General features: G+C 61.4%; 5 protein-coding genes and 2 pseudogenes across 5 annotated transcripts, besides 2 other annotated features; all 7 read left to right on the top strand.

The window, feature by feature from the left end:
• The first annotated feature begins 4057 nt into the window (after positions 1-4057).
• Positions 4058-6367, top strand: LMJF_10_0935 (annotated as a pseudogene).
• Positions 4058-6367: a sequence feature.
• Positions 6368-9122: 2755 nt separating this feature from the next.
• LMJF_10_0930 lies at positions 9123-9875 on the top strand (annotated as a pseudogene).
• Positions 9123-9875: a sequence feature.
• An 886-nt stretch (positions 9876-10761) lies between these two features.
• On the top strand, positions 10762-11361 carry LMJF_10_0920 (conserved hypothetical protein; the record flags this gene model as incomplete). Its single annotated transcript, XM_001681374.1, has 1 exon — positions 10762-11361. The coding sequence occupies one exon, from the start codon at positions 10762-10764 to the stop codon at positions 11359-11361; it is 600 nt and encodes a 199-aa protein (XP_001681426.1).
• A 2052-nt stretch (positions 11362-13413) lies between these two features.
• On the top strand, positions 13414-14040 carry Rab11 (putative small GTP-binding protein Rab11; the record flags this gene model as incomplete). The annotated part of the gene is made up of 1 exon (XM_001681373.1): positions 13414-14040. The coding sequence occupies one exon, from the start codon at positions 13414-13416 to the stop codon at positions 14038-14040; it is 627 nt and encodes a 208-aa protein (XP_001681425.1).
• A 738-nt stretch (positions 14041-14778) lies between these two features.
• Positions 14779-20064, top strand: LMJF_10_0900 (conserved hypothetical protein; the record flags this gene model as incomplete). Its single annotated transcript, XM_001681372.1, has 1 exon — positions 14779-20064. The coding sequence occupies one exon, from the start codon at positions 14779-14781 to the stop codon at positions 20062-20064; it is 5286 nt and encodes a 1761-aa protein (XP_001681424.1).
• Positions 20065-20916: 852 nt separating this feature from the next.
• LMJF_10_0890 (putative FKBP-type peptidyl-prolyl cis-trans isomerase) lies at positions 20917-21396 on the top strand (the record flags this gene model as incomplete). The annotated part of the gene is made up of 1 exon (XM_001681371.1): positions 20917-21396. The coding sequence occupies one exon, from the start codon at positions 20917-20919 to the stop codon at positions 21394-21396; it is 480 nt and encodes a 159-aa protein (XP_001681423.1).
• A 936-nt stretch (positions 21397-22332) lies between these two features.
• LMJF_10_0880 (conserved hypothetical protein) lies at positions 22333-25830 on the top strand (the record flags this gene model as incomplete). The annotated part of the gene is made up of 1 exon (XM_001681370.1): positions 22333-25830. The coding sequence occupies one exon, from the start codon at positions 22333-22335 to the stop codon at positions 25828-25830; it is 3498 nt and encodes a 1165-aa protein (XP_001681422.1).
• Positions 25831-26613: the final 783 nt, after the last annotated feature.

The raw sequence follows: 26613 nt of genomic DNA, 5'->3' as shown, positions 1-26613 counted from the left end.
CTCTGCACTTGTGTTTGCGTGTCAGTGTCTGCTGCGTCCATCACGCGCGTACACACTACCTGCCACATACACGCACATAACTGTCTCTCTCTCTCTCTCTCTCTCTCTGCACTTGTGTTTGCGTGTCAGTGTCTGCTGCGTCCATCACGCGCGTACACACTACCTGCCACATACACGCACATAACTGTCTCTCTCTCTCTCTCTCTCTCTCTCTCTGCACTTGTGTTTGCGTGTCAGTGTCTGCTGCGTCCATCACGCGCGTACACACTACCTGCCACATACACGCACATAACTGTCTCTCTCTCTCTCTCTCTCTCTCTCTCTGCACTTGTGTGTGCGTGTCAGTGTCTGCTGCGTCCATCACGCGCGTACACACTACCTGCCACATACACGCACATAACTGTCTCTCTCTCTCTCTCTCTCTCTCTCTGCACTTGTGTGTGCGTGTCAGTGTCTGCTGCGTCCATCACGCGCGTACACACTACCTGCCACATACACGCACATAACTGTCTCTCTCTCTCTCTCTCTCTCTCTCTCTGCACTTGTGTTTGCGTGTCAGTGTCTGCTGCGTCCATCACGCGCGTACACACTACCTGCCACATACACGCACATAACTGTCTCTCTCTCTCTCTCTCTCTCTCTCTCTGCACTTGTGTTTGCGTGTCAGTGTCTGCTGCGTCCATCACGCGCGTACACACTACCTGCCACATACACGCACATAACTGTCTCTCTCTCTCTCTCTCTCTCTCTCTCTGCACTTGTGTTTGCGTGTCAGTGTCTGCTGCGTCCATCACGCGCGTACACACTACCTGCCACATACACGCACATAACTGTCTCTCTCTCTCTCTCTCTCTCTCTCTCTGCACTTGTGTTTGCGTGTCAGTGTCTGCTGCGTCCATCACGCGCGTACACACTACCTGCCACATACACGCACATAACTGTCTCTCTCTCTCTCTCTCTCTCTCTCTCTGCACTTGTGTTTGCGTGTCAGTGTCTGCTGCGTCCATCACGCGCGTACACACTACCTGCCACATACACGCACATAACTGTCTCTCTCTCTCTCTCTCTCTCTCTCTCTGCACTTGTGTTTGCGTGTCAGTGTCTGCTGCGTCCATCACGCGCGTACACACTACCTGCCACATACACGCACATAACTGTCTCTCTCTCTCTCTCTCTCTCTCTCTCTGCACTTGTGTTTGCGTGTCAGTGTCTGCTGCGTCCATCACGCGCGTACACACTACCTGCCACATACACGCACATAACTGTCTCTCTCTCTCTCTCTCTCTCTCTCTCTCTGCACTTGTGTTTGCGTGTCAGTGTCTGCTGCGTCCATCACGCGCGTACACACTACCTGCCACATACACGCACATAACTGTCTCTCTCTCTCTCTCTCTCTCTCTCTCTGCACTTGTGTTTGCGTGTCAGTGTCTGCTGCGTCCATCACGCGCGTACACACTACCTGCCACATACACGCACATAACTGTCTCTCTCTCTCTCTCTCTCTCTCTCTCTGCACTTGTGTTTGCGTGTCAGTGTCTGCTGCGTCCATCACGCGCGTACACACTACCTGCCACATACACGCACATAACTGTCTCTCTCTCTCTCTCTCTCTCTCTCTCTGCACTTGTGTTTGCGTGTCAGTGTCTGCTGCGTCCATCACGCGCGTACACACTACCTGCCACATACACGCACATAACTGTCTCTCTCTCTCTCTCTCTCTCTCTCTCTCTGCACTTGTGTTTGCGTGTCAGTGTCTGCTGCGTCCATCACGCGCGTACACACTACCTGCCACATACACGCACATAACTGTCTCTCTCTCTCTCTCTCTCTCTCTGCACTTGTGTTTGCGTGTCAGTGTCTGCTGCGTCCATCACGCGCGTACACACTACCTGCCACATACACGCACATAACTGTCTCTCTCTCTCTCTCTCTCTCTCTCTCTCTGCACTTGTGTTTGCGTGTCAGTGTCTGCTGCGTCCATCACGCGCGTACACACTACCTGCCACATACACGCACATAACTGTCTCTCTCTCTCTCTCTCTCTCTCTCTCTGCACTTGTGTTTGCGTGTCAGTGTCTGCTGCGTCCATCACGCGCGTACACACTACCTGCCACATACACGCACATAACTGTCTCTCTCTCTCTCTCTCTCTCTCTCTCTGCACTTGTGTTTGCGTGTCAGTGTCTGCTGCGTCCATCACGCGCGTACACACTACCTGCCACATACACGCACATAACTGTCTCTCTCTCTCTCTCTCTCTCTCTCTCTCTGCACTTGTGTTTGCGTGTCAGTGTCTGCTGCGTCCATCACGCGCGTACACACTACCTGCCACATACACGCACATAACTGTCTCTCTCTCTCTCTCTCTCTCTCTCTGCACTTGTGTTTGCGTGTCAGTGTCTGCTGCGTCCATCACGCGCGTACACACTACCTGCCACATACACGCACATAACTGTCTCTCTCTCTCTCTCTCTCTCTCTCTCTGCACTTGTGTTTGCGTGTCAGTGTCTGCTGCGTCCATCACGCGCGTACACACTACCTGCCACATACACGCACATAACTGTCTCTCTCTCTCTCTCTCTCTCTCTCTCTCTGCACTTGTGTTTGCGTGTCAGTGTCTGCTGCGTCCATCACGCGCGTACACACTACCTGCCACATACACGCACATAACTGTCTCTCTCTCTCTCTCTCTCTCTCTCTCTCTGCACTTGTGTTTGCGTGTCAGTGTCTGCTGCGTCCATCACGCGCGTACACACTACCTGCCACATACACGCACATAACTGTCTCTCTCTCTCTCTCTCTCTCTCTCTGCACTTGTGTTTGCGTGTCAGTGTCTGCTGCGTCCATCACGCGCGTACACACTACCTGCCACATACACGCACATAACTGTCTCTCTCTCTCTCTCTCTCTCTCTCTGCACTTGTGTTTGCGTGTCAGTGTCTGCTGCGTCCATCACGCGCGTACACACTACCTGCCACATACACGCACATAACTGTCTCTCTCTCTCTCTCTCTCTCTCTCTCTCTGCACTTGTGTTTGCGTGTCAGTGTCTGCTGCGTCCATCACGCGCGTACACACTACCTGCCACATACACGCACATAACTGTCTCTCTCTCTCTCTCTCTCTCTCTCTCTCTGCACTTGTGTTTGCGTGTCAGTGTCTGCTGCGTCCATCACGCGCGTACACACTACCTGCCACATACACGCACATAACTGTCTCTCTCTCTCTCTCTCTCTCTTTCTGTGTTTTTGCACAAGAGAAAGCGTGCAGCTCTCACCGCGCCTCGTGGCTGCGTCGACCTTCGCCGCCCTCGATCACCGTGAAAGCCGCCCCTCTGCCGTCTCCGCTCTGAACCATCTCGTGCCCCTCTTTCTCGCTTGCTCGCTCACCCCTGCCCCCTCCCCCATCTTTGTCTGCCGTGCATCTCTGTGTAAAGCACACCCTCGCCCCATCCCTCACGCGCCCTCGCACGCGCGTGATTTTGTGCTGAGCCGTGCAGCGCCGTTTAAATGTGTCTATCCTAGGTGCCCTAGCCGTCCTCTCTGCTGGACTCGCTCGCTCGCTTTCTTTGCCATTGTGTATATGCATCTATGCATGTATGGGTAGCACCTTCAAGGCCTTGCCCTCCCCCCTCCCCCCTCCCCTCCCCTCCCCTCCCCTCCCCTCCCTGTCCCCCTCTCTCCGTTTCGTTGTGTGTCTAGGCACGTGTTCTGGTGCTCCAGCGAGCGAGAGCAAACACGAAGAAGCACCTGCGCCTCGCTGTTCTACGGCGGCGGTGTGGTGTCGTGCAGACCTTGCTCTTCCCGCCTGTCCGGTACGTGTGGTTTTTCTGTTGTCTCCCTTATTCATCATCTCTCTTGACCCTCGGTGCGCTCCTCCCTGCTCAACTGCTTGCGAAGAGGTGTGCCGCAGCACCCTCAGCTGCGGCTTTCGTGTGCGTCCTACTGCTGCTGCGCAGAGGAGTCAGCAGAGACTTGCTGTCTTGCCAGTTGAGAGTCTGGTCAGGTCGAGCCTCCCCTCCCCCTACACACACACACACACAAGTACATGCATATACACACTCCCTCTGCCTCTTGGTCGCAGACGCGGCAGCGTGCTCTACCACCGCGTTGGCAAGATCTTCCCATATCTTTCTTTTCCTTAGCTTTGCTCCCCACCCCACCCTCCTTCCCCCGCACAAGTCGTAGCCGCTTGCCACGAGGTTCTTCGATGTGTTGGATATGACGACGGCGTGCATGCAGTACATCACGGTGCTGCTGCTGCTGCTGCTGCTGTCGCCGGAGTCGCTTCCGTCCTTCTACAGTGCACCTTTGCAGGCAACTGAGTATATGATGCTGCACGCGTGCGGTAAAAGGGAGGAGGGTGCAGCGGTACGGCAACCCACTCCGTGTGGGTCTGCCTGGCTGGCTCCCGCCTGGACATTCGAGTGCAGTACGTCTGCGTCGCTGTCATCGGCCAGCTGGCGCTGTCGACCCTCGGCCTGCTGATCGTGTACGGCGAGCCCGCCTACGCTTGGCTCGTGTGCCTCCTCTCCTCCTTCTTTATGTTTCTCTTCGGCCTCATTGTATTGCCGAACATGGACTCCTTCACCTTTCCTGGCTCGTCGCTGCCGTCCAAGTCGACCCTCGGCATCCTCGGCGGCGTGGGACTGCCGCTCTTTGCGGTGCTGCTGGCTGTCGGTCTTGTTAGCATGGGTCTCACGCGTCTGCGGCAGCTGCGCAGGGACGCGGTGGAGCTGGTGCGGTTTATCGCCGAGGAGCGGGAGCGACGAGGGAGCCAGCGCATCACACAGCAGGTGGTGGACCGCCAGATGATCGACCTTGTCACCGTGGCAGCGGAGCGGGTGCACTCCGCGCGCCGCGAGTGCCGCATTGCCCACCTCGACGTCGGAGATGTGATGTGGCGGAGCGCGTTCGTGTCGATAGTGTTGATGGGCAGTTTTGTGCTGCTTGGGGCGGTGCCGATTCCACCGATGCACCCGATGCAGCAGAGCATCGTGTTCAAGGCGGTCGGGAGCCTAGTGTTTGTTCTCTTCGCCGTCGCCGTGTTGTGGTGGATCAAGGAGCATATTCGAGAAACGGCGCCGGTATCTGTGCACGCGCAGTGCCGCGTTCCACCTCCACGCACTCAGCCTCGTCATGGTGGTCGCCTCCCTCGTGTACATTAACGACGTCACCAACTTTATTCCGATCATCTGCTGCGTGCTGCTGACCTGCGAGGCCGGGTCACGAATGCCGCACGCCGCATCCCTCTTTCCGCCGCTGTCCTCCCCGATAAACCAAAGCCGCATCGCCGACTCGCCGGTCAGGTGTCTGTCGTGCGACTTCCACAGCTACACGCAGAGGTGTGCCGCCGCCTTCCAGCAGAGCCTGTGCGCCACGGCCCAAAAGTGGTCTCGACGTGTCTATGGGACACCCGTGTGCCATGCGAGAGCATGGTTGACTTTTAAAAGGCGAGCGGCGTCTTGATATTTGTCTTCGACATCCTGCTCCTGCCCAACCTGCAGCTCTACGTCGCGCAGTACGGTGTTCGGATGCTGCAGGACGTGTACCCACTCGAGCAGCGCTATCGCGACGTCTTCACCGCCGAGGAGCTGTACTTGCAGAAGGTGCTCTTCTCGGACAACAGCGCCACCTTTGCCTACCGCGCATACAAGCCGCAGTTCCGCTTCCACCAGCTCTCCTTCCTGTTGCAGAAAATCGTCTTCGGCGTCGTTAGCTGCGTCATGCAGCACGGACAGCATCGCCGTCTTGTCTGGGCCAGCATGCTGTTCTTCCTGGTAGTCCCGCTCATCGCGCTGAGCTGCACCGTGTACTTGCGGGCATTCTCGTGGCCCACCGAGGCCATCTACTTCCCGTCGCTGCAAGCGATGGTGAGCGTGTGCAGTGTAGTATTCCTCGTCGCCTGGAATTTCGGCAGCGCTGCAGTCCCTCTCGTTGTATGAGTAATCCTTCCCATCGCGCTCATTGGTGTGCCGGCGATAGCGCTGGTGGTCGGAACAGTGCTGTCGCTGCATGAGGAACGCCGCCGGGACGATCTCCTGCAGAGGCGACTCGTGCAGGGGGTGACGGTGGCCTATGCCCTGCCGAGGGCGTGGGGGCAGCAAGCGCAGATCAGCAGCCTAACGCAGCTGCAACTGGTCGACAGCGAGGTCGGGGTCGACGCCGGCGACAGGGAGCAGCAGCCGTCTCAGCAGACAGGAAGCCCGAGGATGCCGGAGGAGGACAGCGATGGCGAAGAAATGCGGCCATGCGGCTCCAAGAGCACTCCGCGGGACCGGGTCTCCTTCAACGCCAGTCCCCTGGCGTCGGCAGCTGCAGCGGACATCTCGACTGCCACAGGTGCAAGGGTGGCGGCACTCCCGTAACGCGACAGCCTCCATATTGACTCCCTCGGCCGCACACCCGCGGCCATGGCATTGAACCCTGCCGCCCCGCCAGTTCGCCACCCGAAGCCGGCGGCAGAAAGGCTTCTATAGCCGTCGTCGCTAGCCCCAGACTCCACCGTGCACTCGTGCTGGCCTCCGCCGAGTCGCGCCTGCAGCGCCACGAGTAGTCGGAAGCGAGGACCGAGTCCTGACCAGACCACGGCGGCGTCCATCCACCCCACCACTATCACTAGCACGGCTTCTGCCCATGCTTCCTTGACAACGATGCACAGCGCCAACACCGATCAGGCACTGCCAGCGCTCCTCCTAACACGCACGTGGTGGGACTCCGCCAGGGCTCTCGGCGCGATGGCTATCGAGACGGTGGCGGCACCCTTTCTGCTCTTCCGCGACCGCAAGAGGTACGACGACACGGTAGGCATTGGTGGTCATGATTGTGACGCATCCACGGCTCCAGCAGTGGAGCCCCGCGCCGACCTTTAGCAGCAGCAGCAGCGGCGTCGCTCAATGGTTTCCGTGGCTGCCTCCCCCTTCACGAAGAGCCTGCCACCGCTCTTCCAGCGCACTGGGCCGACCTCGGTGGCGAGTTCTGCTGCGGTAAACGCTCGTGATCATGGCAGCAGCGCCTCCGCGGCCCAGTCAGCACGTCGCGCTTCAGAAGAAGAGTCACCGCAGCGTCGGAAGGCCTCGTCCAAGAGACATCAGCAGAGAGAAAACCGCCGCACAGAAACAGCGCGAGAGGACGCGAACAGAGGCGCTGCAGGTGTGCCCAGCGGCAGACCCCCTGCCCTGTCCCTCCCAGCTTCCGCCAGGGCAGCGTTGATGGACGCCGCCGCTGGGTGAGTACGTGCGAGAGGCCGAAGTGGAGCTCGTTCCCTCCCTTTTCGTGCAGCACACGCGTGCGACGTGGGCTTTTGCAGAGGCGATGTGCGTCCTACGTCGCCTCAGCTGGCGCCGGCGATGCTGCTGGTGCCCGTCGCTGAAGAGCGTCGCGGCACTTCTCGAGCTCTCTGGCCTGCATCCTGATGGATGCACAGCTTTCATGGCCGAGAACGCGGCGGGGGGAGGGGGAGGGGGAGGCGCCCTCGGTGGCCCACGCGTTACCGCGGCACGTTCCCCACCACCACCACCACCACCACCACCTCGCCCCGCGTATCCCAAAGTGATCCGGCGGCGACCGCGTCTCTATCCCTGCGAAAGCACCGCGATGATCGCCCTGCCGCCGACGAGGGCGCGCGGTCGTCCGGTGGAAGAGCAGTGCTGAATCACCTGCAACAGGTGCTGAACAAGATGGTGCGCAGCCTCTCGCGCGGACCTGTGCGTGACCCTCGCGCAACTCATGAGGGCACCGGTGAAAACAGTGGTTTGGGTGCGGTGCTCAGCTTCACCGAGGTTTACGCTTGGCGGCAGGCCTGTGCCCGCGGCGTTACGGAGAGCGGGCTCGAGCTCCTGTGCACGGCGCGAGAGCAGCAGCAGCAGCAGCGCGAGAGCGCCCGCAAGACGTTCTGGGGAGCCCGACTGATGCGATGCTCGGCGTCGTCGACGTACCGGTAAGCATACCGCCGTGGTGTTTGTCCAAGTTCCCACTGCCGCCGGTAACCCCCGACGCCTCGTCGACCGCAGCTGGGCTGAAGCCGTTGCAGCGGACCAAATGGTGTCTGCAGAGGCAGCACTAGGTACCACTCTCAGCACAGCAGCACGGCGCGGATATGGAGGAACGCTTCAGCGGCACCGTGAGCGACCGCAGTGCCTCTCTTGGCGCAGACGGAGATGCCTACGCAGCCATGGTGCGGCACCGCGAGCGCGGCGACGCCGCCGAAACCGACTCGTTCTTCACGTCCGTAGCCTACACACCCTTTTCTCTTCGTACAAGTTTAGACCTGCCGCTGCCAGAGCGCCCGGTGCACGCGGTCGCCCATGAGCGCCAGGAAGCTGCCGTTCTCTGCCGAGAAGAGCATAGCAAGGGTAGGGTGCCTGTGTCGCTGGACACGGCAACGTGCGAACTGAGCGCAAGCGGCAGCAGTGAGCTTAGCGTCCATGATGCGCACCACTACAGCAGCCGCAACAGCGTGGCAATGAGCCCGGGAGTCCCACTCCTCACCCGCGAGGCGGGCTGCGGACAAGAGGCTGGAATTGCAACCACGCTGCACTGGCTAAAGCAGTGGGGGCCGCTGCTGACGGAACTGCTCTGCGAGGCCGCTAAGAACGACGCGGATCGGGTCATGCTAAAGCAGGAAAGAATGTGCCACGGTGCTGGGAGCAGAAACGGCAGCAGTACCGGCGGCAACAGCAGCTCCTTCTCGACGAACGCGTCCGTGTGCACTATGCCGGGCTCGCGGGACAGAAAAAATCAGCGGCAGCGACGGTCGCCATGTGCGAACAAGGGGTTTGGCTGGCGCGCCTACTGCCAAGCAACTCTCTCGGTATCGACGCTGAAAAAGCAGCGCGGTGGCGCAGCGGCGACGAGGCCAGGCGTCAGCAAAGGTGCACGGGTCGATCCTCTGACGGTGGGGGCCGGGCTTCGCGGAGAAGTCGTGGTCACCACACACCGCCGGCGCCCAGCGCGCCGTTGTCTATCAGCCAGCCGCCCTCCACGCTCCTCTCGCTCATTACAGACAGCATCTTCTCGGAGAACTCCGCAGCCAACAGCGCGACGCGAGCACCGCAGGCAGCCGTCCCTGGGATCACCTTCGGCCAAGGCTGCCACTCTTCCTCGGCGACGTCCGTCTCCGCTATGGCGTCTGCCTCCGTAGGTGAGGACGCAGCGCAGCTGAGCAAGCAGCATCAAGCGACTTTGCACAAGCCTAACGGCGACTGGCCGAACAAAGCGGCGCCGGTGGTGACTCCGCGGCCGAACACGACCGCTCACAAGTGCTCTCTGCGGTCGCAGACAGCCGGGTGCTCGCCACAACGCCACCTCCGCAACAGTCCCTCCCTGCATTCACAAGTGCACTCCGTGACCCCGGCAGACCCGCTCGTTCAACAATTCCGCTGCCTCTGCCTGCTGCGAGAGCGGCTGAAGGAGCCGCATTGGAAACACTGCGAGCAGCTCACGGCTGTGCAACGCTACATCGACTACGAGATCAACGAGGCGGTGCGGCGCGTGCTGAGTTTTCTCTTCATTGTGTTTGGTGTCGTCACCACGATAGCGTTGACCTTCGCCCTGTGTGGCATGCTGCAAACGTTGGACTAGACCTTCAATGGTGTGCAGGGATCCAATGACGCGCTGTGGTATGCACTGGCCGGGTACGACAGCTGGGATAATTTTGCACAAAACCGTTGCTGCACGGCCGCGACAGACGCCGCCGCGCGCCACCCGTACTACGCCGTAGACATGGAGAATCGCGTGTGCGCCAACGGTGTGACGAAGGAGCGGGTGCGGCGCGACGGGTACGGCAACGCCATCACGGACGGGTATGCCGTGCGTGAGCTCTGCGGGATGGAGTTCAAGAACCACTGCACGGTGATCGTGGGCTAGGGGACGGTCCGGCTGGAGGGCTGCGATGCCGCCGCCGTCTCGGAGGATGCGATGCAGCGCTGGTGAAGAAGCGGCCTGCTCACCGTGACGAAAGGGAGGAAAAGGTTTATGTCTTATACGCACATGAAGTAAGCGGTGCAGGATCGACGTGTCCGTGTTCGCGTGTGTCTGTCATTTGCAACCATGTGTGAGAGGGCGGTGACAGTGTCCAACAAGTCGGTGCCCTAAATCGCCTTCTTGCCAGGCTCTCGGAATGGGCGAAGGAGAAGACGGCGCGTGGACGTTTCACCCATATGCTGGCGATGTTGTGGCGCACGCGGATAAGAAGCAACAACAAGAAATGCATCATGCCCACTGATGTCGTCTCCGCTCTCCCTCTATCCTGCAACCCTGCTCTCTCTTCGTCTTCTTGACTGAAGCTCCGCCCCCACCACCACACAAGCACACACACAAGCACACACACATACACACACCGTTATCTACTACACACCAATCACACACGCCCAACTGGTGTATACAACGTGCGCATACGGAGCCCATCACCGCCGACACTGTGCTCGCATCTCGCTCGCTCTTCGCTCTCTCGTTCATTTCTCGCGTTGCTTTCCCATTCGCCAGCCCTGACAGCCACGCAGATCTCAATTTCTCTCTTTCTCTCTCCCTCTCTGCCTCTCTGTGTCTGTGTCTCTGCGTGTGTCTCTTCCATATTCTGCCCTCTTCCCCTTAGGCGCGCACGACACGTTCCATCGCAGGTGGAGCGTTGATCCGTACAACAGCACCGCCACCCCCAGCCTCGACCCACCACCACCTCCTCTCCCTACTCTTCTCCCTCTCATCGTGCGCGCATACCGTGCGCGATCGCGGCACCGTCAGACGCACCGAAAAGAAAGCGAAAATGGCGTGCGCCTCCGTCTGCGACGCCATCCTCACGTTTTTGCGAAAGTTTTTTTCGCTGATACTCGCGCTTGCGATGGCCTTCTTCACGATGCTGTACGTCATCGGCGCTGGCGTGGTGACCACGCAGGCGAAGAGCTTCAGCAAGTCTGGATTTGCCCATTTCTTGGGGATCGTCTTTTCCATTGTCTCCGTGATTGGGTACCTTATCCTGCACTTCGTACCCCGCAAGGCGTACCGCCTTCTGTACGCCATCACCTTCCTGATGCTTACGACGATGTTCCTGGTGGCCCACTCGATGGGGCTGGCGGCGCCGGTTGTGGCCGACTGCAACGCCGCCGGCTCGCTGAACTTCACGGGCAACTACACTGGTATCGGTAGTATCGGCTCCATTCTGGATGACAACAACGAGAACGTGACGATTGGGCGCCTCGGTGAGCCGGTGGCGCAGTGCAAGAGCAACGCCCTGCTGTTCGCCGCCTCCTTCGTCAACATGTTCCTCTACGTGATTGCGCTCTTCGACGTGCAGACGGTGCTGCTCGCCCGCGTCAAGTCGAAGACGTACGGCGAGCGCTTTGTGGAGATGGGCATCAGCAGCTAAAAGGGATAGCAGCGGCACGGCATGGCGAGGAAGCACACACGCACTCCGCAGAAGCCGAGACAGACCTTCGAAGGATGCGCGACGAACAAGGCGTGCCAAGTCAGCGATGGAGGGCCGTTTCGCCCAAAAACAACTCGTGATGCAGTCGAGCCAGGGGGTCATGCAGTGTGCAGCGAAGAGCGGCAACTCCATCAACAGGTGCGTGCCAGACGGCAACTCCCTCTGCATCCTCTGAGTGCTGCACGCATGTCTGCGCTCCTGTGTGTGTGTGTGTGTGTTTACGCGCGAGTCTGCCGCTTCAGCGCTGCAAAAAAAAAAAGGGGCCGCATAGCCGGAGGGCTGGTTTATACCGGCAGAGATGCATCCCTCACGGACTATCCGCCTCACTCTCTTCCCCCTCCTCTTTCCATAGCTCGAGCAATCGCCCAGCACGTACACACACACGCACACCTCCCTACCTCCGCATCTCTCCGTCCATCCGCTCGTCCGCCTACGACTTCGCGAGGGTTGTTGCGCATGTCTCCGCCGTTCTGCCTATACGTCAGCGTGTCTGTGTCTCCGTGTCTGTGTGTGTGTGGGTGTGTGGGTGGGTGTCGCATGTCTGGGGGTGGTCGCTCACCCCATGTTTTATTGTTTCAATTGCTTCTTGGCTGCCTTCCCCCGCTCACGACGACGTGTAGAGTTTGGAGGGGGCGGGGGTGGCAGAAAGGCAACAAGGCCGCCTCGCGTACGTCTTCAAGTACACGCGCGCATGTCATTGGGTCGCCCTCGCTCTCCTCCCTCTCCCTCTTTTCTACTCCTGCGAAACACGCAGAGACACCAGACACCGATGCGCGCGCGTGTGAGTGTGTGTCGCGGGTCTCTACCGTACCAACGTTCCCTTCCTGTTCTTTGCTTCGTTATTCCCCTTCGTTGTTGTCGGCGTTGTTTTGCCCCTACCCCACCCCACCCTCATCATTCCCTCCTATCGTGTGCGCACTCCCTCTGAACTGCTTCTCCGGGCACGTGTGCGGCCGCTGTCGTGGTTCTATGGTGAGCTCCTGCCCCCTTATTCGCTTCCTTGGCAGTCGTTGTCGAGGTCGGCGTGCGCGCTCGCTGTCTGTCTGTGTGATCGTGTTGTGCTCAGTGGCCAATGCAGTGAGGGAGAGCTAGGGAGCGACTTCGTCGTAGGTCGAAGTGTGCGGGTGTGGGAGATTGGGTTGACTGGTTGTGATGGTGTTTGCCGTGGTCTTATTCGGTGACTGAAAAGGCAGAGCAAGCGTGCACCGAACGGAGTGCCGAGGGGCATGCATGTGTGCGTGCGTCTCGGCGACGAAGGTGCAGCGAAAAGGTGCTTGTGCGCATGTCTGTGTATGCGCTTTCGTTGGTGAGTGGCAGCAGGAAGGTTGATCGAGAATGCACTCCCCCACCCGCCCACCCCTCTCTATCCCCTGATACCCCCTACCCTCCTCGCATGCGCCCTCAAGCCCGCCCGCTTTCGCTTACCCTTTTTCATCGTCGGCTCGTAGGCATGACCCCCCCCCGAGAGCGCGTCGGTTGTGCTTGCCGGGTGTCGGTGCTGAGGCAATCGCATCGCATCTCGCATTCTGCAGCCTGCCGCGCAGTGCCGCCGCTCATTCCAGTCCCTACTTGCTGCAGCCCTTGAGTCATGTCTTGGGGCGTCTCTCGATGTTCTCTTACGCGTATGTGTGCTCACTGTCCCTTCCGATCTCTCTGCTCGCCTCCATCACCATCTGATGCAACCCTGCCCCCTCCCACACTCTCTCGCCACACACCTACCACCTTTACGCAGCTCTCACAGCTACCACACCACTACCGCGTCGCTTGCTTTTTCGCTCTCTCTCTCTCTCTTGCACCACCTCCTTTTCCTTCATCGCCTCTACTGACTTGTCGAGCCTGCGCCTGTCGGCGTGTCACTTGCAAGGGCCCTCCCTCCTCCCTCCCTCTCTCTTTCTCTTCATCGTCATTTTGAAAGGGGGTGTAACGCAGTCGGTGCACCGCTGTCGTCGTTGCGCGCGAGTACCCAGGAACGAAAAGGAATAAGATTCGAAGATGGAGGAGACCAACCTCAGCTTCAAGATCGTCCTCATTGGCGACAGCGGCGTCGGTAAGTCGAACCTCATGACGCGGTACACAACCAACGAGTTCAACCAGGAAACCCCGTCCACCATCGGCGTAGAGTTTATGACGAAGAGCGTCAAGATTGAGAGCCGCGATGCGAAGATCCAGATTTGGGACACGGCAGGTCAGGAGCGCTTCCGCGCCATCTCGCGCTCCATCTACCACGGCGCGAAGGGTGCCATGCTCGTGTACGACATCACGAACCAAACCTCCTTCGACTCGATTCCAACGTGGCTGCAGGAGCTGCGCGTCTTTGTGCCGGCCACCTGCTGCATCTTCTTGATTGGCAACAAGTGCGATTTGGAGCACCTGCGCGTTGTGAAGAAGGAAGTCGCGGATCGCTTCGCTCGCGAAAACGGCCTGTCCTTCCTCGAAACGTCTGCGCTGGAGAGGACGAACGTAGACAAGGCCTTCGAGTGGCTCGCCAAGTCCGTCTACGAGGTCGTCGTCACCCCGCAGACCCGCGAGGCCGACCGCACGGCGCCGAAGCAAGGCAGGACGGTCAACATGAACCCCAGCGAAAGCCAGGAAGCCAAGAAGAGCGGTGGCTGCTGCTAAGCCTGGAAGTGGATGGCAAGGAGCCGAATCGCGGATGGGTGCGAGCCTCTGTACGTGTCGCGGGTGACTATGTCTGCCGGAGTCCTTCCTACTTTGGCTACAGATAGACGTGCACGCATGCATAGGAGTAGACACGCGTACTCTATGCACCGCCTGCGCAGTGAAGCCATGGTGTTTATATCAATGCTGCTCGTGCGGCGAGTATGTGTACATGTGCAGAGGGGAGAAAGAGAGAGAGAGAGTGCTTGGGCGAACCACCGCCCCCTCCCGCCCGCCCCAGTGACGCTCTCTGGGCTCGCTTTACTTGCGTCCTCACCACCGCCATTTCTTCACCGCACATTTTCTTTCTCTTTCTGTCGAGTGCGCGCACGCGTGTTTGTCGGTGTGTCTCTCTGTGTGCGTGTGTCTGTGTGTGTGTATGTGTGCGTGTGTCTGTGTCTGTGTCTGTCTGTGTGTGTGTGTGTGTGTGTGTGTGTGTGTGTATGTGTGATGTTACTTGGAGAAGCCAACTGTTACTTGAGTGATGCAGAAGCGTCTCAGAGAATCAAGTGCAGCAACGCGAGCGAAGGGAAGTCGGGGGAGGGCGATGGTGCAGCGGTCTCTATCGTTGTGCGGAGTGGCAGCTGCCTTGTCTCTGCTTCACGCTAGCTACTCTTTCCTTACTCCTCGGCTTCCTTCCCAGGCCGTTGCATCGAGGTGGCCCACAATGGCCACCTCTGGCGAACAACCCTCACCTCCATGCGCGTGTGGGCGAAGGTGCCTTTCGAAGTGCCCGCGTGGGTGTGGCTGAACACACGCCACGTTCCTTTCCTTTCTCGGTGGGGGGAAATCGGAGGCGAAGTCGTCATCCCCAAGCGCCTATTCATACACACACACACACTTTCTATCCTCCCCTCCCCCTCCATCTCCTCTTCTCTCTCGAGGATTCCGGCACCTCGACCACACAGCATCCACCTGTCCCTGCCGGACAACGTCGGCGGCCGCCCGTCTTGCCCTCACCCGGCAGCGCCTTCCCTCCCTCCCCCCCCCTCCACCCTCCACCTCGCTCTCATAGGCAAGTCGTCCACCGCACGGTCACCGGGACGGGGAAGCAACAGCACGTCTTGCAGCACCAACCAGGTCTGCGACGGCTCCCGTTGTGCGAGCGTTGGCTCTGCCGCTGGCGTCGATCCTCCTCTTACCGGCGTCGCCCTTCGTTCCTGCCCCTCTCGCTTGTTTCTCGTGCCAGCGCGGAGCGCAAAGGCAGCCCGGCGTGCCGATAGACGTCCCAAGCATCTGCAGAGGGGCGTCATGCAGCCGCCACAGTGTCACTCCGCAGCGTCGCCATGTCTGGCCTCCTCCGCAAGAGTGCCTCTCACGCCGCAATACCACGCTCCACCGCCGCGGCAGCAACCGTCTGTTCAAAGCAGTGTGGAGCTCGTCCAGTCCGCCTACGCGGTGTTATACAACGTGCATGCCCGCGCCACGCAGCTCGTCGATGAGGCAGAGGCGTATCTGACCGGTGCGTATGGCGCGACCCTGACGGCGACGCCCAGGGCGAGGGCGCAGCCCTCCAAAGACACAGCGTCGACGCACCACAGCGCAGCCTCCGCGGCGGCGGAGTCGCTGCTGCAGCGGTGCCTAGAGATGCAGGCGCTCCTGCAGCCCGAGGGCGGCAACGCCGCCGCCTCACCAAGTCCAGCAAACCATCTGGCAAGCGCGCTCTCCTTGCTCGCGGAATGTCTTCCATCGGACTGGAAGGCTCTCTTGGTGGTGCAGCCGGAGGAAGGACGCGCCGGCGGGGTCGGGGTCGCCGCGGCAAGCGCACAGGAGGCGCCGGCGACAGCTCCAACGCAGGAAGAGGCTGCGTCTGCTGCAGACGGCAACGGCGTCAGTGGCGAAGGCACCTCAGTCTCCTCAACGAAGCGCGGTGCCTCCAAGCCTGCTGTGGCCACTTTCGCGGTGTGTCCGTCCGACCTTGTACAGCTGGGATTGTTGCTGCGCCGCCAATGGACGCTTCAGCGTGACCTCGACCTCCTCGTGGTGGCGCTTCGCGATATCTGTGCTGTGTTTGCAGCCGGGAGGGCAGCTGCAAGCAGTGTAGATAACTTGAGGGTATCTGCACTCGAGGATGTGCCGCCGCCGCTGATGACGGTGGCGGTGATTCTGGCCATGCTGCAGCTGCCGCGTACATCTGCAATGCTCGAGGTGCACGAGGAACGCATGAGGGCAGAAAGGCTGCCCGTCGGAGGCGGTGCAGACGCAACCCCACCTTATCCGTACCCCTGTGTCGCCACGGTGCTGCCGGTCTGGCTCTGGCGTGCTTCGTACGCCACTACGTGGCGGTGTGGCGAAAGTCCGAGCGTGCCGTCGGCGTCTCGCACGACGGCGGCGCCTGTGAAAGCAGTGGTTTCCGCGTTGGCGTCTGCGCTTCAGATAACAAAACAGCTGTTCAAGTGGGAGGCGCACGTGGCCCGATACGTGAGCATCGTCCTTGAAGCACCGCCTTCGGGTTCGTTACAGCAGCAGCAGCAGCAAGACAACGCTCCCAGCGGCGTAGGCAGCCGTTCGGCAGCGGGCGCGGCGCCACCACTGCATGTGTCTGACAAGGACTTCCTCTTCGATGTACAAGCGGATATGAGCCTCGAGCGTGGTGCCTGCAATGAAGTACAGCTCTTGTGGCTCACCGCGGCGGCAGCTGTCGTGGCGGCAGCGGCAGAAGCAGATGTCTCCTGTGGTGGCGCGCTTGACATGAGCAGCGGCGCTCTTGCCTCCTCCAGAGTCAGGAAGCGATGCGACAAGGTGGAACAGACGCTGCGCGCGATCTGGTCCACTTCGGCCGTGGCGCGTGCGTTGCTGCCTGGAGTGCTACTCCTGCTGGGCTGCAGTGCCGCTCGCCGCCGTAGTGGCCCGGAGAAGCCCACATCGGAGGCGCAGTCGAGGGGGATGCACTACTGGATGGAGGCCTACTCGCTTGGGCGACAGGTTTTGGGTAGTGCGCACCCCGTGGTGGCGGCAGCTGCTGCGTTGCTTCCCAACTCGGCTGTGTCTGCCAGTGGCGAGCGGCAAGCCCCAACGTCTGCGCCGGCATCGCGCACGGCAGCGCACCTCCGAGCGCTTACGGCAGCGCCGTCGAACGCTCGCAACAGCGTCACGGCGCGCATCAGCGGCGAAGACCCCCCGCTGCTGTTACACCCGCTGCCGCCGCCGCCGCCGCAGCAGCAGCAGCTCATGCCCGCCGGCACACTCACCCGCCTGCCACCTCTTCCACCGTTGACACTCTCCGGCCCTGAGCCGTCGCGACTTGCACCCGCACCTTCGTCGTCGGCCCTGTTGTGTTCGCTGAGGTCCGTACCGACCTCGACGGCAATGGTGCGGTCCTCCAGGAGCGGGCCACCCCTTCCCCTTGGACGTACCCCCACGCTGCCCCTCACCGTCTCCTCCACTGCGGCAGCCGCTGACGGTGTCGCCAATTTGTTTCGTCGCCCATCGCCGCAGTCGTCGCTGGCGGCGTCGAGGCTGCCCTGCAGTCGGTCACTGCGGCACTGCTACCGGCTGCAACGGCCAGCGGATGCGTTCACGCTGCGCAGCGACGTGAAGGATGCTGTACTGCTTGCTGACGACAAAGAAAGGGCGAAGAAGAAGGACGCCGCGCGGCGCCGCAGGGAACGGAAAAACCAACCGCAGTCCCCGACGGCGGCTTTGCTACTCTCCGCCATATCCCCAAAGAGTGCTGGGGCTGCCGGGGTCCTCGCATCGGGGGACGACGCCGACGGCAGTACGCGTCGGCAGACGAGGCGTGATCGCAACTTCTTACCCGCCCCAGGGGCACCAGCGAGCAAACTCGGCGCCGCTGTCTCGCCGACTTTGCCACAACCGAAAGTGGAGCTAGAATCGCAGCAGCAGCAGCAGGACCAGGACCAGGACCAGGACCAGGAAGGCCTTCAAGAGCCTCAGCAAAGCGAGCGCAGCGAGGGTGCGCCGGTCGACCTCGGTGCCACCCTGAAAGGTGTCCAAACAGTCAAGCCCGAGGCTGAGCAACGACAAGACAGTGGCGATGGTGATGGTAGCGCTGCCGATGCGGAAGCCGGTGGGGCACCAGCGCCGCCAACGACCAACGCCGCCGTCACCGCCGATCAGCATCGCGGCTCCATCTGCACGGGCAGACTCAGCGGCAGCAACCACATGCAACTCAGAGGAGACGGAAGTGCACCACGCACACATGTAGTCGATGCTGCCGGCGCAGTCGAAGAGAACGTCGAAGAAGAGGAGGAAGAGGAAGAGGAAGAGACGCTGCCGGAGCGCAACGCGCGGTTCCAGCGTGAGATCATCAAGTACTACGCCGAGCTCAACGAGCGGCGAGCGAGGGCGGCGCTGACGCTTCAGCGGGCATGGCGCTCGAGCAAGGCGCGTCAGATCCTGTACGCTTATCGCCAGGCCCTGTACCAGTACGTCTACACAATCCAGAAGGCAGCCGCGCTGGCGATTGACGGCCTTCTCTCGTGCGCGGTGGAGCAGCGACGGCGTCAAGCAGCCCTGCACGCGCGCGCCGTGTCCGACGCTCGTCGACGAGATCAGGAGCAGCGGGAGGTCTCTGCCGCCCAGCGGCTCACTCGCACCGTGCGGCAGTGGCTGCAGCGGCAGCGCGAGCGGCGCCGCCTGCGCAAGGAGCTCGGCATCGCCCACGACGCGCGGCTGCGACTGTACGCAATCACCGCCGTCAAGGTGCAGCAGTGGTGGCGCCGTGTGGTCGTCGAGAAGGCGTACTGGCGCCGCCGCACAGCAGAGGTGGAAGAGCAACGCCGCCTCCAGGCGGAGGTAGAAAGACAGGCGCACGCGGCAGTCACAATTCAAAAGCGGGTGCGCGGCATCCAAGCGCGTCGTTGCGTGGCGCAGCTGCGCGAAACCCGCAAAGCAGAGGAGCTCACGCTTCGCCGCCGCCGCGATGCCGCCGCGACGGCGCTGACGATTGTGCTGCAGGAGTACGTCCTGCGTCAGGGCCGCCTTCACCGTGAGGCATTGGCGCGGGAGGAGAGCAGGGCAGAGGCGGCGCAGTGCATCGCGGTGGGTTGGCGTTGCTGTGTTGAGCGTCGTCGCCTAGAACTCGCGGTGGAGCGCGCTCGACAGCTGCGCACGTCGTCGACGTGCATTCAGCGGGTCTGGAGACGCTACGCCGCAGGGCGCCAACGCCGCTATCTCCGCCAGCTGCGCCGCACACTGCAAGAGGAGCGGCTGTCGCGCGAGGCGCATACTTACGAGGTCATTCGCCTTCTCCAGTGCTTCGGTCGCAGCGCGCAGGCGCAGCTGCTCGTGCGCCGCCTCAAGGCGCGTCAAGGGCGCACCTTCATGGAAAACCTCTTCCTTATTCAAGCAGCCGGCCGTGGTGCCTTGACCAGAGCAGAGATGGGTCGGATGCATGTGGCGGAGCAGGCAAGGCAGCGCGCCGAGGCCGCGGCCCTTGAAACGTGGCGCTGGCGCGCCATCTGTCTCTTGCAGGCCCTCCTACGAGCGCACGCCTCCGCAGCCTTGGTGCAGCAGCAGCGGCGAACAATGCTCGCAGAGAAGCTTGTGGTGCGCACCACCGCAGCACACGAGATGCGAGCAGATGCTGCTGCCACAGTGCTGCAGCGCGCCGTGCGTCGGCACCGAATGCAGCGGCGCACCGCGGCTGCCGAGGCGGAGGCGGCAGCCGCGCTGGCGTTTCTGAGTGCGATGGCTCGCCGCCTCCAGCAGGCGTGGCGCGCGTTCGCAGCGCGGCGCGAGCGGCGCTATCGTGCTGCCGCCGTGGCGCAGTGCGCGCGCAAGCGGCTCGAGCGGGAGGAAGTGTGGCAGCTGGTTTGGCAAGATCAGTTCACCGAGCTCGATATGCTGTGTATGCTTGAGCGGCAGTACATCGAGGAGCAGCAGCACGTGAAGCGCGTCCGACTCTACAAGTACCTGTGCGACCCGAACGGTGCCACCAACGACGACTGTGGCACTCAGACACCTGGTGCCTTCAACGCAGACGCGGACTTGTTGAAGTGGGCTACCCTGTACGACGAGTGAGGTGAAGCCGGTCTCAGTGCACCTTTATCTCTGCGCGCACGACTTGGAGCGTGTGCGTGGGTGCTGCTGCGTGCCTCCCCTCTTGATCTGCTCATTGCCCTCCCCACCTCCCCCCTCCACACGCCCTCCCATGACACACGCACGCACCCACCACGTGGGCAGCGGAGCGCCTCTTCTCTCATGTTGTCACTGTTTTATTATTCTTTTATATGCACATGTACAGCCAAAGACACCCCCCCCAAAGAAAAAAACACACACGCCACCACCACCACCATGCTTCGCCGTCTCCGCCCGACCGGCCCTCCACCCCGCCCCGCCGGCCCCGCGCACCTCCTCGGGCGTTTCGTTCGGCTGTCGAGCGGGGGAGAGGGGGTGGGGGCTGGGAAGGGCGGGCGGCTTCATCACAAGCGTCGACATGATCAGTGTTGTGAATGTCTTCAAAAAAAAAAAAAACGGCCGCCCCAAGGATACTCTTATCTTCCCTTTTCTTCGCTTCGGCGCCCAAATCTACCGGCGTGCGCGCGTCGGGACAGCGTGCCAGCAATGGCAGCGCACGCCACAGCGCCTGCAACTAGGGACGAGCAGAAGAAGGCCAGTTGGCGCGCACCATCATCACGCCCCCACCCCTCTGTGTCCCTCTCTCCTTCCCCCCTCTCCCCACCCCTGCATGTCCACCCGCCATCTCGCCCTGTTATTCCCTGCGCGTCTATCCCTCTTTCTCGTGCCGACATCCACGCGTGCCTGTGGGTGCGTCGAACTTCCGCTGCCACAGGCAGCAATACCAGCAACGCACGTACACGCGCGCCACTATCACGCCCACACAGTCACGTAACCCTCTTCCTCTCTCTCTACATGCAAAAGCAGATGAACGCAGTCGATCAGGCATTCATGGCGAGCCTGGACGCAAAGTCCGACGTGCATCAGCTGGCCAGCGGCATGCGCTTCAAGATCTTGAAGAAAATGGCTGACACGGCTTCCACAAAGTCGCCGAACCTGTCGGACCCGTGCTCGGTGCACTACCATGGCTCCCTGACGAATGGCAAGGTGTTCGACAGCTCCGTGGATCGCGGCCACCCCGCCACATTTTCGCCGAGCCAGGTGATCAAGGGATGGACGGAGGCCCTCCAGTACATGGTGGAGGGAGAAGAATGGGAGGTTTACTTGCCGCCGGATCTCGCGTACGGCACGCGCGGTGCCGGCGGTGTCATTCCGCCGAATGCGGCTCTCGTGTTCAAGATCCGCCTGCTGAAGGTGATGCAGGGCGGCAAGCCGGGTGCGGACGGCCACAGGAAACTGGAGCAGGCCCTCTCCAAGACCTACGCCGAGCTTTAAGCTGATTTGTTACTATAAGAAAAAGATGAAGCAGAGGCGGAGAGCCATCTCGCTTGGGAGAGGGGGGTCGGTTAGGATGGCGGGGAGCTGTGTATTGCGAGGTCAGAGGGAGAAGTCAGAGAGGCAGAGATGACGACTTTCGCAGTCGGTGCGGGGTGGCAGAGGTGCGTCCTACATTGATCCCTCCCCTTCTCCCTGTCACCACCCGCGTTGTAGTGCACCTCTCTGTTGGACAACGCTCCGTGCTCCTTCCTCCCTAATGTAGATGGTGGTGGGCAGGTGTGGGCCCTTCCTACCACGTCTAGGTTTCCCATTTCTTTTTTCCGTGTGTTCTTCTTGTAGCGCCTTCTGGTGACTCCTCTCATCCTCCGCGCGCGCCTCTGTGCGTTATGCGTGCGTCAAATTTAGTGACTCCCATATCTCCCCCCCCCTGCACGTACTCTCTCATGCACCCACGAGGGGGGAGGTGGGGGGAGGGGACCTCCACGCACAGGCCAGGACGCCGAGCTCATGCGCTGCGTCACCGAAGAAGAAAAAAAGTAGACGTGCAGTGGCCAAGCGGGGGGAGGAAAATGCTTGCGCCGCCTGCTGCGTGAAGGGGGGGGGCGTAATGAGGGCAGTAGGGCACGCGTCACCACATTCCTCGCCCCGCTTTCTCCAAACTCCTCGTGCACGGGTGGGTGCCCCTTCGCTGTCCTCCGCTATCCCAAGCCAGCACCTACCCTTCCCTCCCCCCTCCCCCTCTCTGTGCGCAATGGCATCCCACTCCAAGCGTATGTGCATATACATATCCGCACCTTCGCATTGTTGCCCGTCTGTCCACGCGCAAACGCATAGCGAAGAGCAGCAGCCGGCTCTCGTCTCTTCCGCGCTGCCCTCTCCCTCTCTCTCTCCCCCCTCAGGGTGCTCTGTTGGTGCGGTAGGCAATGCGAAGCCATGATGAGCACCGCACCGCACACGCCCCCACCTCACCCCGCGGGACTCAATTGCAGCGAGCACATCGAGGCAAGGCTTCCGGCGCGTCTGCAGGGAAGCAGCGGTGCTCACAAGCCCGCGATGAGCAACATGACCCCTCCCGACCCACGCCTTGGCCACGTGGCGGACACCACATACGGAAGCAGTAACATCAGCGATATCCCCCACGAGGAGCCTATGTGGCGTTCTTCGGAAGTGGCTGCCTCGAGCACGGCGGAGCGCTACGAAGCTGCGCAGAAGCCCTTCGTAGGCATGCCTACCATCGCCCTCCAGCCGCCGCCGCCCTTTTCGATGCGGCATTCGACGGCTGCACCATTCTCCTCGTCCCCTGTCCAACTGAGCTCCCTCGGCGACTGTGCCGGCGACGGCACGAGCAACCACAGCAGCAGCAGCAGCAGCAGCCACTCGGCTAGCCACACCTCATCCCACTACCTCCTCGCCATCCAGCGAGACCTCGAGAGCATTGTGCGCCTCCAGCAACTGCAACTGCAGGAGAGGAGGGTGTCGCTTCCATCCGAGGCAAGCACTACAGGAAGTGTTCCGAGGGTGTGGATTGACTCCGAGGTGGTGGCGGCTCCATCAGCGACAGGCGTGCCCTATCACATCACCGCCACCGTCGACAGCGCTGATTCGGCGATGCATCTCCAGTCCATCGACCATGCAAAGCAATCGTGGTTCGAAGGCAACGCCGCGGCGCACGCACCCCCTCACCAGCAGCAGTCACCGCAGCCGTTGCCCCTGTCGTATCATCCGCGCTTGACGGTGGCACCCGCCGGTGCTCACGCTGCGAAAGCGTCCGACGCGGCGCCGCAGCTGTCACTCGACCCCTGGCAGTCAAGCTTGCAGGGTGACAACGACATGCTGCTCTCACCGTCACCGCATGTCGTCAGCGGGGCCAGCATCTCCGCTGGTGCAGGTGGCTTCGTTATGCATCAGCAGCAACAACCGCAGCCGCCGCCACCACCGCCCTCATCCTCTCCCATTCCGGCCTCTCTCGTGGAGTATCAACGTTATCTCATGCAACTGGAGCATCAGCAGCGCCAGCACCGCGAAGTGCTGCGACGGCACCGCAGGCAGCGGAAGGAGGAGATGATGGCGGCCGCACAGCGTGGAGCAACGATGATCACTGTGCCGGTGAGTATGACGACGCCACCGCGACAGCGAACCGGCGTCGGTGCCGCGACCGAGGACAGACGCGACCGAAGCCCGCCACTCGCGATGATGAAGCAAACGCTACGGCAGCGCCGAGGCGACGGCCGCGGCATCCGCAGCGTCGACACGCTGTGCGGCAACGCCTCGTCCTCCGCCAGCAGTAAGACGGCGCCCTCGGTAACGCAACAGCGGGGCCGGCATTCGCAGAAACAGTGGCACACGACAACGCCGTCGCCAGCCCCAGCAGCAGAAGCCCAGTCCCGCGACCGCAGCGGTGGCCGGCGAGCGAGCTCCAGCCGAGGTCGCGGTTGCGGTGCCGAGGATGCCGGCCCGTCTGCGGCCAGAGGGGCGGGGATACCAGCCGTGGCGCTGAGAGACGCGCCAGCGCGCAATGAGCATCGTCAGAGTACACCGAAACAAGAACAGCGGCGGAAATCAAATATGCGGAACAGCCCCACCAACAGTCGCTCACGATATGTGAGCCCGCAACGACTGGCGACCGCGGTGGTGAATGGGCGGGATGTTCAGCACTTGCTGCTGCACACGCCACCATTGATAGCGGGCTCTCTTCCCAGGTCTTTCCTACTCGCATCTGGGCTCACGGACGCAACGCCCCTGCAGGTGTACGCTGAAACGGCGACGCTGACGCCTCCGCAGTCCTCCTCCCCGGTGGAGGCCTTCGCCGACGCGCTGCTGATGGACGTGAACGGGGCACTCGGGACCGTCGGCGACGGCGCTTCCGCAGTAGGGTCGTTGCCGCCACCGCCACCACCCTTGATGACCACACACTCTTTCGCCGGGACAGCCATCACGAGAGAAACAACCCCCTTCACGGCCGTCGGTGGCACAGCAACCGTGCCGGCGCCTATCGTTTTCGCCATCGCACCTAGCGGTGCGGTCGTCATGCCCCCTGGCGACGTCGCAGACGACCATCGGGATGAGGCGGAGATGGCGCCAGCAGCAGAACAGAAGTTCTGGCACCACAGAAGCCGCGATCAACACCAGGGCACGAGCAGGGAGAGCAATCTCACCACCATGACTACCACCACGCCTGCATCGTCTACCGAGTCGTCGCCCTCACGTGAAAGGGGGGCGCACACCGCGAGAGCGGTAGGAGGCGCCAGGATGCATGTTAAGGGCGGCGCCGCGACGCCTGCTGCGATGCAGCCATCGGCGGCCATCGCTGCCATCCTGCAGCACCCTGACGCCACAGCAACCGCGCACTCCCACCGTCAGCAGCGCTCCCGCAGCGCGGATCCGATCCTCGTCCACGGCAACAACGGCTTTAACTGGCGCCTGACGCGGCGTCGCGTCCGTGGTGCTGGAGCCACCACCACCGAGGCCGAGACCCACCACAACTACCCAGATGTTCATCGCAAGACTCGCCACCACCTTCACAACGGCCACCACCATCGCTCTGTGGAGGGCATCAGCAGCACAACTCCCGAGCACGGCACGGGTACGCCGCGAAGCAGCCGCTACAGGTACAACAGCAGCAGCACGACACGACAGCGGAAACAGTCGCGGCAACTGTCAAAACACACTCCGCACAACGCCGACGGCGCGGATACCCGCAGTGACGGTCATGACGGCAGCATGAAGCACACCGTCGATGCCGCGAGGCAGCCGCCCGCGAGTCCAGGAGGCGGCGACAAGGCACATGGACGTGCCATGCCTGGCTACGGCAACCGTAATGCGACCACCGCTGCAGCAACACCTTCCTATAGCTGCCCCGCAGGCGGTGATGCGGTGAGCCGGCTAGCGCATTTGCGACCGCTTCCACCGTCGCGGAAAGCGGCCGCCATCTGGCATGACGTTAAACTCATGTGGACCCCAGTGCCAGCATCGCAGACCCCCTTCGCCGCTGTCTACCGCTACCACCCTCACACGCACCCCCCAACTTCCTTTCACGGGCAACAGCAGCAGTCTCTGGTCCATCGAGATGTGTCGCCGTCCGCATCCGCGGGAAGAACTGCTGAAATTGCGCGAGGCCACACAACAGGTCGTGCCTCAGCTGCAGCCGTGAGGAGTAGAGGAGCATCACGAGCTCTGACGGGGGCTGCAGGAGCCTCGCCCTCCGCGCAGCCGCCGCCATCTATTGTCCTTCCCCATACACAGCAGCAGATGGCATCTGCCGGTGCACCACTTCTGTGCATGACAGACAGCCTCATCGGTGCTGCATTGCGCGATGTCCTGCCAGTGTGCCGAGCGCGTCAGCGCGAGGTGGCGCGTGAGGTGGCTCGTAGGCGATACCAGACTTTGCCGGCAGGCGTCGGTGCTGCCACCGCATCGGCGACCGTGCTCTAGCTCCTTCGGCGCTGTCACCGTGCTGAACTTTATTGCCCTCCCTCCGCGTCGCCGCCTTCAGTCGATCTCCCTTGTGCGCCTGCGACAGCGGAAGGGGGCGAGGCGGGAGCATACGATGGACGCGCGCGCGTATCGGTGTCTTGGTCGCTCTCCACCCCACCCACCCACCCACCCCTCCTGTTTCGTGGCCCTCGCGTCTTGTGTGTTCCTCCTTCCTTTTTCCTTCCAACACCACCCACACACATGCACCAGCGACTGCCCTCCGCCGTCCACAACTCGCCATCACCACGGCGTAGACGTCCACTGTATATCACCCTCACCCCCACGAGCAAAACCAGCGCGAACAACACGAACATAAGCGCACTCAGCAGGTGTGCAGATATGCGCGTATGTGTAGGTGTATATATATACGTATACATACATGTATATATATATGTATATGTATGTATATATGTATATATATATATACATATATATATATGTATATGTATAGGTGGTGCAACAAGCTTAGACGAACTCATAGGAGGAACAGCGCAGGTTGTTCACCGCATCGATCTGGTACTCCTGCGCTCCTCGGCCCACCTCGGACCGTTCGCGCTCTGTAGACACCAATCCGTCTCCCGAGCCCCCGCCTCACCGCCTTCGAGCGGCGACTTGCTCACCCGCTTCACCTCCATCACCCTTTTCCCATCCTCGATTACTCGCCTACTAGCCCCACTCACACACACGCCGCAGCCTCCACAGCCGACATCGCCGCCACCACCACCACCATCACCCCCCCCC

This window comes from Leishmania major, chromosome 10 (assembly GCF_000002725.2).
Source record: "Leishmania major strain Friedlin complete genome, chromosome 10".
NCBI lineage: Eukaryota > Euglenozoa > Kinetoplastea > Trypanosomatida > Trypanosomatidae > Leishmania > Leishmania major.
This window is presented reverse-complemented; position numbering and strand designations above follow the sequence as displayed.